At 45.4% G+C, this 12,832-nt stretch overlaps 1 protein-coding gene across 1 annotated transcript in view; it reads right to left on the reverse strand.

Annotated features, from left to right (window-relative positions):
* The window catches only part of TPRN (taperin), a 70,829-nt gene that overhangs the window by 5,731 nt on the left and 52,266 nt on the right, over nt 1-12,832 (reverse strand). The window contains exons 2-3 of the mRNA XM_075579277.1: nt 5,892-6,105; nt 753-877 (exon numbers count right to left, since the gene is read on the reverse strand). Coding sequence (XP_075435392.1) covers nt 753-877; nt 5,892-6,105 — 339 coding nt within the window. The remainder of the gene's footprint in view (nt 1-752; nt 878-5,891; nt 6,106-12,832) is intronic.

Below are 12,832 nucleotides of genomic sequence, written 5' to 3' on the forward strand. Positions count from 1 at the left end.
AGGTTTATGTTCATTAAACGAGAAATGGGAGTTTTTATATCGTAGCTCGTAAATGTGTTAAACTGTTGTAATCGAATCTGAAACACTTAAATTATTCTAAAGTTTGAGTTCAAAGTGTGTGTTCACAATGTCCCTCTGCTGAAACAAGCGCCTGAAGACGAGAACGCCACTATCTGGCTTGCATAACAATCAATAACGCGCTGATCCAGCTGCTCCCACGCCTGAACGATACGTTGTTTTACGAATAATTTTTTCAGTCCTCCTAGCGACCTTCCTTTATCAGGAAACATTAAGTGTTTTGAACATAATGCTTGCTCTTTCTCCAGCACTTTATAACATTTATCTTCTTGCCTGAACACTGTTTTGTAACTATGCACTTGATGAGGTCATCACGCCATCACCACTTCCAAAGAATATTTATTAGATTATCAAATAATCTCCTGTAATAGACCTACGGTATAATTGCTCACATTTTCAGGAAAATTTAGTGATTTTTCTGCAAGATATGACGAAAAATAAAAGGTCTGTTTTTATAACTGAATACGGTGCAAAGATATATCTATACCCCTTAGTCTTATATTACAAATGGATGTATTAAAACAAAGATTAAGCATTTCAGGATAATCTTAATTGGTTTCAATGGAGTCAAGCCATCAGTCTTTTACATCTTCCAGATGCCAGCAACAGAAAACTTAACTACAGTATTGAAGATACTCAAGAAAGAGGTGGGGTGATGTGAACCGATGTATTACCATGTCCTCCCTCGGTGGCTTGTTGTCCGGGGAGGCTGGCCCCACCTTCGATGGCTTCTCCTCATACTTCTTCTCCTGCCATTTGCTGTACTCTACGGAGTGTTTGGGAGTGTAGTTGGATAGACCTGTAAAATAGGAGACTATTTACACCAATGTTCTTTGGATAGCTACAACATATGGCGGTCTAGATATCAAAGCAAATGCTGTGCACTTGTGGGACCGTACAGTACCAGATGTGGCAAAGAAAAAAACAAAAATGACATTAAAACCTAAATCGGTCTTAATCTTTAATATACTAGAGACCGTAAGAGGTGGCTCTAAAAATGTAATATTGATCCCTTCTTCACACAGAAAACACATTTGGTGATCTTAGGAAGGCTGTAATGCAGTCTATAGTTAATGTTGGCCTATTTGTGCATCTGTAACGACCTTCACAAAACAGGACATTTGGCAGCTTTACAGTATGCTTGTCGATCTAAACTACAGCAGGCTAAGAGCAGAAGTAGTCACTGAAGAGGAAGACTTTGGGGCACAATTGGCACTTTATCGGTGATATGGTGTGTGTCATGGGGGCTATTAATAGCAACAGTTAGATATCAAGATGCCAGTAAACACTACATATACAGTATTTAGTTTATCACTGTACGCCAAATGAAGCCATTATCTTCATGATTTAAGTTCCGAAGGCTAAAAAAATAACCTCATCATTGAATGAGATAGATACTGTACATTGGCATTTAAGACAAGCTAGGTAGCAGGCCCCCTAACATGTATGCCTTTGAAGGGCACTCTTGCAGAAAATACTTTTTGATAATTACCTTTTGTCTGTCTATCCTTCCACTCACCCGGGGGTTCCACATAGCAGGACTACTCTTACCACTGGGACCTCCTCAACTCAAGAAATATGCACTCCTACCATACTGCTTGTGAGCCCATAAGTACGATGACAGTGACGTAGAGAGGATAACTGTTACAGCACTTATGGGTTTTGGCGGACACCATCTCATTATACACAGGGAGATCACATACAGTAGCTAAGATCCCAGCAAAAAACGAAGGAGATTGTCACTCATTTGGTCAAGTATTCTTATCCCGTGTGTGCTTTTGTTTGATGGGATTTGCAATATACTTTGCTGCCTTGTACTGCCTTAATCAGGCGTTGCCAGCCGCATCTAGTTACTGTAACCACAAAGGGTCATTAAGCAATAACTATTCTTCAGATCTTTAAAGTATTTAGTACTTCTCAAACAGATGAGGAAAATTGCATTGGCAAAGTCAAAATCGAGAGCGGATATCGAGTCAATTAAAACAAGGGGGGGAGAAACTTCTCATGTTGACTCCTCCTTACAATGGATTCTGGGTTATCGCATGCTAAGAGGTCAGGCTTCCCACCCATTTTCAAGCTGGATTCCCTAGAGATTTGGCCGGCTGCATTACACAACTTGTACCACAAAGCCCGGGATGAGGAAGTACAGAAAATACAGATTATATTTCCATTTAAACACAGGGCTGCAGTAAATTAAGGTTCTCAAGTTCAGCTTTAAAATGCCTTATATTTACACAGTCGGAGCTGCAGGTTGTTCACCACCAATTAAATCCGGTAGGATGTACAGTAAAGACGTCAATAAAATGATGGATGTTGTGGCTCTGCTCTCTAATTAGTAGTTCTAAAAAGGTTTATAAGGAATCAACTTTTTAACAGCCTTGTTGTGACGTTAAAGCAGCATACGGGTTTCATTTTCTTTAAATTAAAAAAAATATATATATTACCAAATAAGTAAACATGGGAAGGATGTTGATCCAGGGAGTTATCGCATTGACAATTATTGGAGTCAGGAAGGAATTTATTTTCCCCTTATGAGATAGCATTGGATGGTAGTTCACTGGGGTTATTTGATTGCCTTCCCCTGGATTAATATACTGTAAGAACGGATATAGGATAAAGTATCTGCCGTCTGAATTTAGCATAGGTTCCAAAGCTGAACTGTGTTGACTTGAGTGCCAGGACCCCCCTGCTCCCCAGGAACCCCCTGCTCCCCGAGATTCTTACCTCTGTAGGGGATGCCAGTACCTCTTCAGTTTAAATATCCCGGTCACATGGGCCAACAGAAAGCCGCAACGGATGTCACATGATACGGGACATTTAAAACGGCACCATTAAGTTAGGCGCACAGTTTCTCTGACTGCAGAGATACCGGCACCCTAACGGAGATAAGTATCTTTGGAAGAATGGAGTCTCCAGAGCTGAAATTAACACAGTTCAGCTCCGATGAACCCCCTGCTTCAATCCTGTAATAAAAAATAAAACATAAAAGCAAAACCGATATTGCTGCTTTAAATGGTGTAACTCTCAAGACTCAGGGCACAGTTCACTCACACGTCGTAAACCACTCCAGTGCTGGTGTGCACAAACAGCATACCAGTGACCAGTACAGAAGTGCGTATTACCTTACAGCCTGGAGGCAGGCTATGCAGATGTGTGTAAGTATGTGTGATGTAGGAGCTGCGGTCTGAAGTGGGATGGTGCATTTTAATGCCAGGTGATCTGACTCGCTCTATAGGAATCTTAACATCAGACATCAAATGTTACAACATATATTGCAGTGAGAAGAGCCAGTAACAATGCCTCTGGTAGTAAAGGTAACGATGCCTCTGGTAGTAACGGTAACAATGCCTCTGGTAGTAACGGTAACAATGCCTCTGGTAGTAAAGGTAACAATGCCTCTGGTAGTAAAGGTAACAATGCCTCTGGTAGTAAAGGTAACAATGCCTCTGATAGTAAAGGTAACAATGTCTCTGGTAGTAACGGTAACAATGCCTCTGGTAGTAAAGGTAACGATGCCTCTGGTAGTAAAGGTAACGATGCCTCTGGTAGTAAAGGTAACAATGCCTCTGATAGTAAAGGTAACAATGCCTCTGGTAGTAAATGTAACAATGCCTCTGGTAGTAAAGGTAACAATGCCTCTGGTAGTAAAGGTAACAATGCCTCTGATAGTAAAGGTAACAATGCTTCTGATAGTAAAGGTAACAATGCCTCTGATAGTAAAGGTAACAATGCCTCTGGTAGTAAAGGTAACAATGCTTCTGGTAGTAAAGGTAACAATGCCTCTGGTAGTAAAGGTAACAATGCCTCTGATAGTAAAGGTAACAATGCCTCTGATAGTAAAGGTAACAATGCCTCTGGTAGTAAAGGTAACAATGCCTCTGATAGTAAAGGTAACAATGCCTCTGGTAGTAAAGGTAACAATGCCTCTGGTAGTAAAGGTAACAATGCCTCTGGTAGTAAAGGTAACAATGCCTCTGGTAGTAAAGGTAACGATGCCTCCGTAACGATGCCTCCGATAGTAAAGGTAACGATGCCTCCGATAGTAAAGGTAACAATGCTCTGGTAGTAAAGGTAACAATGCTCTGGTAGTAAAGGTAACAATGCCTCTGGTAGTAAAGGTAACAATGCCTCTGGTAATAAAGGTAACAATGCCTCTGGTAGTAAAGGTAACAATGCCTCTGGTAGTAAAGGTAACAATGCCTCTGGTAGTAAAGGTAACAATGCCTCTGGTAGTAAAGGTAACGATGCCTCTGATAGTAAAGGTAACAATGCTCTGGTAGTAAAGGTAACAATGCTCTGGTAGTAAAGGTAACAATGCCTCTGGTAGTAAAGGTAACAATGTCTCTGATAGTAAAGGTAACAATGCCTCTGGTAGTAAAGGTAACAATGCCTCTGATAGTAAAGGTAACAATGCTTCTGGTAGTAAAGGTAACAATGCCTCTGATAGTAAAGGTAACAATGCTCTGGTAGTAAAGGTAACAATGCTCTGGTAGTAAAGGTAACAATGCCTCTGGTAGTAAAGGTAACGATGCCTCTGGTAGTAAAGGTAACAATGCCTCTGGTAGTAAAGGTAACGATGCCTCCGTAACGATGCCTCCGATAGTAAAGGTAACGATGCCTCCGATAGTAAAGGTAACGATGCCTCCGATAGTAAAGGTAACGATGCCTCTGATAGTAAAGGTAACAATGCCGCATCCTCCTTGCTCTGTAACCTACAGCAGGTATTTTTCCACAGAAAAAAAATCACCCATAATTCCGCTTATGTAAATAAATATAGGGTATAACGGGGCAATCCCTCCGCAGACAAAAGTGTACTAATGACGGTGACATGTTTAAAGGGTGAAATCTGGGTGATTACTTTTTTAAATTTATTTTTTAACCAAAATCTGACATGCAAATATGTTTCAATCCTGTGTTAAAGTTAGTTAGTAAACGCGGGGAGTTGAGACTTGGGAGGGGTTTGGTTTCCTCTGGCTGCTCCCTATTGCTTAATGGCAGTGTGTTAGGCTCCGGCCCCAGTGCCTGCGCTGCACGCGCGCCTGCGAGGCTGGCGGCGCGTGCAGCCAAATTCCCCGGTCTGCAGAGAGCCGCAGGGGGAAAGACAGGGGGGGGGGCGTGATGTCACCCGGCAGGTTCGACCTCATTGGCTGAACAGCCGGGGGGCGTGGCCTAGCACTCCGTCGCTAGTTCCCCTCACAATTTTCTTGCAGGCTGGAAAATCTCACCGCGCAACGCAGAGCCCCCCCCACGCAGCGGGCCCGGCCCCATTGAGGCGTATCTTGTCTCTGCAGCGTCCGCCACAGCGGGCGCTGCAGTAGCCAGCGGGGACCAGGCCTTAAACAAGTGTTTGCACAGACAGAGCGCCATCCTCGTTCACCTTTCCATTTTTTATTGGCTCTCTGGAAAAGACCGGGGGGGGGGGGGGCTGAGGGTAAAGACCAGGGTGGGTGAGGGGAATGAGCGCAAGATGACACTTGATCAACAAACACTCCATTTTCATAAGCCTCTAAGAAAAGGTCATTTGCAATGCAATTTGTTTCTTTGGAAATCCAAAGAAATAAAAGAAGCCAAAACATTTGCTTTTAGCAGTTAGATTCGCTTAAAAAAAAAAGACAACAATTAGATTGTTATACTGACAACCAAAAGGTTGTTTGACCCTCTACGTGGGATTGCACTTGTAACATAACACCGTCATTAAAAATCATCCATGACTCATGAAGCTCCACTTTGGTAGCAAAACGCGTCAGGCGGTTGCGTTCTCCCTAGTCTGTTTGCCATATTTTTTACTATGGATAATAAATATTGCGCGTCACCTGAGTTTGATGCGTTTGCTCGCAGGGAACTGCTGGAGGATGTGCTACTGATTAAGGAGGCACGCGGGAGGAAGAGATTTTGGGGTTGATCGTCTTCCTCCGATTCTGAACCAGACCCCTCGGTCTCCTCTTCCCCAGTATCTTCACCCAGCGAGTTCTCAGAGGGGTACTCGAACATGGTGTGGATGTTCTGCTCATCGAAAGAAATGGTCATCTGCCGGAGAAAAGACACTGTGTTACTATAGGTCAATTACAAAATCTTACACCTCATATATGGTAATAAGTAAAACTATACATCAGTGAACTAAACCCATGGAGGAAACCTCGAGTTAAGATTCAGAATAAAACAAATGCAGCAAGAACAAATAATACATCACTCGAGATATGGGGACTCAATAAAAATGTACCCAAAGTTATCCGTGTCATTCTATGTAACCCACCGGTACCATCCCACTCTAGTAGCAATAACCGCACCTTAAATTGGCCTTAGTGCTTTCAAATTGAATGTAACTCATCGCCTGCTGCTATTAAATAAGGAGAGGATTAGGACTCCGCATAGCAATGTCAGTTGAACGCATTGCAGGACTAGTCACTCATTCCAGTTCTACCTACTTCTTAGCACTTTAAGGACACCCGAGGGGGCATCCTTGTAATTAGACACATGAAAAGTGTTTGGCTTCAGGGCAATTACAAAGACCGTTTCTGCCGTCAGCTGATGTGAACAGGAAAGAAACATTAAAGACTGACTCACCGGGAAGGTCCCTGCTTGTACCATAAAAGCTGAAGGTTACCTGAGAAACGACCTCTCACAGGTGAGCTCAACACTAATGCAGATCACCAATTTTATTTTTCATTGGCATTTCTAACTTTGTTTTAATGTTCTTATTTAGAAAGGCCTAAGTCCTGCAGTACAGCGTTCACATGGTAGCCTCTTCTGCTTATTCCAAACCGCAATGCAGCACAGAGGTGTCTTTCATGCAGACTTTAAAAAGACTTCTCTAAGAAACCACCTTATCTCAAGCGTCTCCTAGGGCTTTCTGGCCTGGAAATGTTACCAAGTTTGGAGGCTTAGCAGCCATATTAACTGGGGTTGGTTCAAATTTTAGGAATATAACTATTTACAACCCAATGAGCAGGGTACAAAACTGGTCTCTGAAGTAGGTGAACATTGTGCTAGACATACAATGTAATGTTATATCCTTGTGCATCTACCACCAAACATTAGATTGGAAGCTCTTTGGAGCAGAAATAAGTTGTGCCAGGATTATATGTACAGCATTAAGTACACAACAGTGCTAGAAACAAATGCATCTGTTGCCTTTTATCCACTCCTGCTTACAACTCAATATTGTGCAATGCTGTTCTATCATTTCTACATTTCCCATTTAAACACTTCTGTAAATCACTAGTCAGTGCAGTGTTATTCACGGAAATAACCTGTATGGCAAAAATGATCAGAATAAAGGGTTAATCAGGATTGCAACAACAAGCAGCTGGGTTTTCAAAAGGAACTGAGGTCGGTATTCACTAATCTCTGATAAGGGGTGTCAGAGCTCAATCTCAGTGTGTGTGGTGTGGCGTGTGTGTGCGAGTGGGGGAGAGGGGTGTGCGCGGGTGTGTGGTGTGGTGGTGGGGCGCGGGTGCGTGCGTGTGGTGTGGTGGTGGGGCGCGCATGTGTGTGGGGGGTGTGGTGTGTGGGGCACGCGTGTAGGGTGTGCGTGATTTGTGTGTGGGGGTGTGTACACACATATACCTTTATTTGTATTGCGCTTCACAGCACTAATACATATGACAATGTAACAGGAGACATGATGGGTATACATACTACAGACATGAAAGTAAAGTAGAGGTAAAACTCATTAAGTGCATTTTTTGCAAAAACTCACTAGATGCCCTTCCCGACTTGGAATTTCTTGATATTTCTATTGAAAAAATAAATGACTTGAAAATGATACGGAACGCTCAATGTATTACTTCCTGGTAAAACATGTTATAAATAAGAATAGTGAACGCTGTGTACAGGAACGCAGCCAAATAAGTGAGGGACACAGGCGTGTCAGACCGGCTGAGGAGAAGCAGTGAGAGTGCGGATCTCAACCGGAGGGGTCAAGGGAGTACCATCACAAGCTGCGGACGGCATCCTCATGATGTTTTAAACCACATGCTTTTATGTGAGTGCATGTAAGTGTATTTTAGGCTTGTTGTAGCCGTTTTTTAATTAAATTTGTGCAATCTTTGCTATTGTCCACTCTCTCTCTCTCTCTCTGGGGGTCCGTGTGGTATGGGAGATCCTTGAACCACGGAGCTTCAAGGGATAGAGGAAGTACTCGGGGGATTCGTGGTACCAGTGGACACGGAAGGGGTTAAAGCAGAGATTGTCTCAACTGTATCCAGAAAGAGGCATTCCTGTAAGTAGGCATAGTCTGCATTGGGACCTATATTATGTAAAGGGAAGTTATTAAGACCAGGAATACTGCGCAATGGTGTGCTTTTCTATCAATTCCAGGTAGATTGGGACGTTGCAGCAGTGAAGAAAACCTTCCGACATCAACTTCATGATTTGGACTCTCTGGGGGATTTTGAAGAGACGGTTTTTGTTTCCTATAGACACAGTGTAATTTTGAGCGCCAGGTATCCTTTTTTCTTCACCATGTTATAAATAAATTCAATTAAAAAAAAAAGACACCTAATCTTCAGAATTTGTGATATCAAAATACTTTCCTTTTTAAATACAGAATTTTATCAAGAAATGCAGTTAATGACTTTTACCTCTACAGCGACAATTTGCCCTTTCCCCTGTCGCTCTCCTGCTAAAACTCTTAACCACGCAGGCATCTTTGCAATGTTACAGAGGAAAAATGGACAGGTTTTAGCTACGTGGTGAATGTGGGAGAGGAGTGAAAATATGACCCCTAGGCAGCGTGCTTGTGATTGGGTGTATGATGTAGGGCAGTGTTTCCCAAACTGTGCGCCGCGGCGCGCTTGGCTAGAGGGGCGCCGCGATCTGCAGCCTGCCTGGCATTGCAACACCAGTGTGTGTGTGTGTGTGTGTGTGTGTGTGTGTGTGTGTGTGTGTGTGTGTGTGTGTGAAAAACGGGCTGCAGCGTGTGTGTGTGTGAGAAAAACGGGCTGCAGGGTGTGTGTGTGTGTGTGTGTGTGTGAGAAAAACGGGCTGCAGGGGTGTGTGTGTGTGTGTGTGTGTGTGTGTGTGTATATATCTATATATATCTATATATATATGTATGTGTGTGGTGTATATATATATATGTATATATATATATATATATATATACACATATATATATATATATATATACATATATGTGTGGTGTATATATATGTATGTGTGGTGTATATATGTATGTGTGGTGTGTGTGATGTGTGTGTGGTGTGTGCGTGTGAATATATTTATCAAAGTTGCACAATGTTAATAAATAATTTATTCTCACGTCTTTTTTTTAAATTTTTAAAATATTATATAATACACACACACACACACACACACACACACACACACACACACACACACACACACACACACACACACACACACACACACACACACACAGTGATACCCGCCTCCCAAGCGCGTTTGCTGTCTCCTCTGCCAGGACAGCAAAAAGCTCCTGGTAGAGCGAGCGGCAGCAAGCAACAGCGAGCAGCAGCACCTAAGCGCTTACTATGTCCCAGGCCGGAGGAACTATAGCCGCGCTGATTACAGATGCAGGGGCTTTGTGCATCTGTGCAGCGCGGCTCAGCGACGCTGAGAGAGGGAGGCCCGGCGCGCACGCTGGAGGAGCAGCACCGGGAGACAGATGTCTCCCAGCAGCACTGCAGCCTCACACCCTTCCCCTCCCTCCCCGCAGCACACCGGCCCTCCCTCGCTGCAGCACACCGGACCTCCCTTCCCGCAGCACACTGGCCCTCCCTCCCCCGCAGCACACCGGCCCTTCCCGCAGCACACCGGCCCTCCCTCCCCGCAGCACACCGGCCCTCCCTCCCCCACGTGGCACAGGCCCCCGCAGCACTGACCTCCCCCGTGCAGAGACCGGGCAGTTCAGCCATACCCTCCCCCACCCCCCTGTATCTGTGTGTATTTATTTGTGTGTGTGTATCTGCATCTGTGTGTGTGTATCTGTGTGTGTGTGTATTTATTTGTGTGTGTGTGTATTTATTTGTGTGTGTGTGTGTATTTATTTGTGTGTGTGTGTGTGTGTTTTTATGTGTGTGTGTGTGTGTGTATTTATGTGTGTGTGTGTGTGTATTTATGTGTGTGTGTGTGTCTGTGTGCAGGGAGCTGCCTGCACGGATCTCATGCCTTTCCTCCCTCCCTGAGAGAGAGTGTGAGAGAGAGAGAGTGTCTCTGAGAGAGTGAGAGAGTGTCTGTGAGAGAGAGTGTCCGTCTGTCTGTGAGAGAGAGAGAGACAGTGAGGTCAGAGAGAGAGTGAGGTCAGAGAGAGAGAGAGAGTGAGGTCAGAGAGAGAGAGAGAGAGAGAGAGAGAGTGAGGTCAGAGAGAGAGAGAGAGTGAGGTCAGAGAGAGAGAGAGAGAGTGAGGTCAGAGAGAGAGTGAGGTCAGAGAGAGAGAGAGTGAGGTCAGAAAGAGAGAGAGAGTGAGGTCAGAAAGAGAGAGAGAGTGAGGTCAGAAAGAGAGAGAGAGTGAGGTCAGAAAGAGAGAGAGAGTGAGGTCAGAAAGAGAGAGAGAGTGAGGTCAGAGAGAGAGAGAGAGAGAGTGAGGTCAGAGAGAGAGAGAGAGAGTGAGGTCAGAGAGAGAGAGAGAGAGTGAGGTCAGAGAGAGAGAGTGAGGTCAGAGAGAGAGAGTGAGATCAGAGAGAGAGAGAGTGAGATCAGAGAGAGAGAGAGTGAGGTCAGAGAGAGAGAGAGAGTGAGGTCAGAAAGAGAGAGAGAGTGAGGTCAGAGAGAGAGAGAGAGAGTGAGGTCAGAGAGAGAGAGAGAGAGAGAGAGAGAGAGTGAGGTCAGAGAGAGAGAGAGAGAGAGTGAGGTCAGAGAGAGAGAGAGAGTGAGGTCAGAGAGAGAGAGAGAGAGAGAGTGAGGTCAGAGAGAGAGAGAGAGAGAGAGTGAGGTCAGAGAGAGAGAGTGAGATCAGAGAGAGAGAGAGAGAGAGAGGTCAGAGAGAGAGAGAGAGTGAGGTCAGAGAGAGAGAGAGAGAGTGAGGTCAGAGAGAGAGAGAGTGAGGGTCAGAGAGAGAGAGAGTGAGGTCAGAGAGAGAGAGAGAGAGAGAGTGAGGTCAGAGAGAGAGAGAGAGAGAGAGAGAGAGAGAGAGAGAGAGAGTGAGGTCAGAGAGAGAGAGAGAGAGAGAGTGTGAGGTCAGAGAGAGAGAGTGAGGTCAGAGAGAGAGAGTGTGAGGTCAGAGAGAGAGAGTGTGAGGTCAGAGAGAGAGAGTGTGAGGTCAGAGAGAGAGAGAGAGTGAGGTCAGAGAGAGAGAGAGAGTGAGGTCAGAGAGAGAGAGGTCAGAGAGAAAGAGAGAGTGAGGTCAGAGAGAGAGAGAGGTCAGAGAGAGAGAGAGAGTGAGGTCAGAGAGAGAGAGAGGTCAGAGAGAGAGAGAGGTCAGAGAGAGAGAGGTCAGAGAGAGAGAGAGAGGTCAGAGAGAGAGAGAGGTCAGAGAGAGAGAGAGGTCAGAGAGAGAGAGTGTGAGGTCAGAGAGAGAGAGTGTGAGGTCAGAGAGAGAGAGAGTGAGGTCAGAGAGTGAGGTCAGAGAGAGAGAGAGTGAGGTCAGAGAGAGAGAGAGTGAGGTCAGAGAGAGAGAGAGTGAGGTCAGAGAGAGAGAGTGAGGTCAGAGAGAGAGAGAGTGAGGTCAGAGAGAGAGAGTGAGGTCAGAGAGAGAGAGAGTGAGGTCAGAGAGAGAGAGAGAGAGAGAGAGAGAGAGAGAGAGAGTGAGGTCAGAGAGAGAGAGAGAGTGAGGTCAGAGAGAGAGAGAGAGAGAGAGAGTGAGGTCAGAGAGAGTGAGGTCAGAGAGAGAGAGAGAGGTCAGAGAGAGAGAGAGAGGTCAGAGAGAGAGAGGTCAGAGAGAGTGAGGTCAGAGAGTGTGAGGTAAGAGAGAGAGAGTGTGAGTCAGAGAGAGAGAGTGGAGGTCAGAGAGAGAGAGAGAGAGAGAGGTCAGAGAGAGAGTGAGGTCAGAGAGAGAGAGAGAGTGAGGTCAGAGAGAGAGAGAGAGTGAGGTCAGAGAGAGAGAGAGAGTGAGGTCAGAGAGAGAGAGAGGTCAGAGAGAGAGAGAGGTCAGAGAGAGAGAGAGGTCAGAGAGAGAGAGAGTGTGAGGTCAGAGAGAGAGAGTGTGAGGTCAGAGAGAGAGAGAGTGAGGTCAGAGAGAGAGAGTGTGAGGTCAGAGAGAGAGAGAGTGAGGTCAGAGAGTGAGGTCAGAGAGAGAGAGAGTGAGGTCAGAGAGAGAGAGAGTGAGGTCAGAGAGAGAGAGAGTGAGGTCAGAGAGAGAGAGAGTGAGGTCAGAGAGAGAGAGAGAGTGAGGTCAGAGAGAGAGTGAGGTCAGAGAGAGAGAGAGAGTGAGGTCAGAGAGAGAGAGAGAGTGAGGGTCAGAGAGAGAGAGAGTGAGGTCAGAGAGAGAGAGAGTGAGGTCAGAGAGAGAGAGAGTGAGGTCAGAGAGAGAGAGAGTGAGGTCAGAGAGAGAGAGAGAGTGAGGTCAGAGAGAGAGAGTGAGGTCAGAGAGAGAGAGAGAGAGAGAGAGAGTGAGGTCAGAGAGAGAGAGTGAGGTCAGAGAGAGAGAGAGGTCAGAGAGAGAGAGAGAGAGAGTGAGGTCAGAGAGAGAGTGAGGTCAGAGAGAGAGAGAGAGTGAGGTCAGAGAGAGAGAGAGTGAGGTCAGAGAGAGTGAGGTCAGAGAGAGTGAGGTCAGAGAGTGAGGTCAGAGAGAGTGAGGTCAGAGAGAGTGAGGTCAGAGAGAGTGAGGTCAGAGAGAGTGAGGTCAGAGAGAGAG

Source organism: Ascaphus truei, chromosome 21 (assembly GCF_040206685.1).
Source record: "Ascaphus truei isolate aAscTru1 chromosome 21, aAscTru1.hap1, whole genome shotgun sequence".
Taxonomy (NCBI): domain Eukaryota; kingdom Metazoa; phylum Chordata; class Amphibia; order Anura; family Ascaphidae; genus Ascaphus; species Ascaphus truei.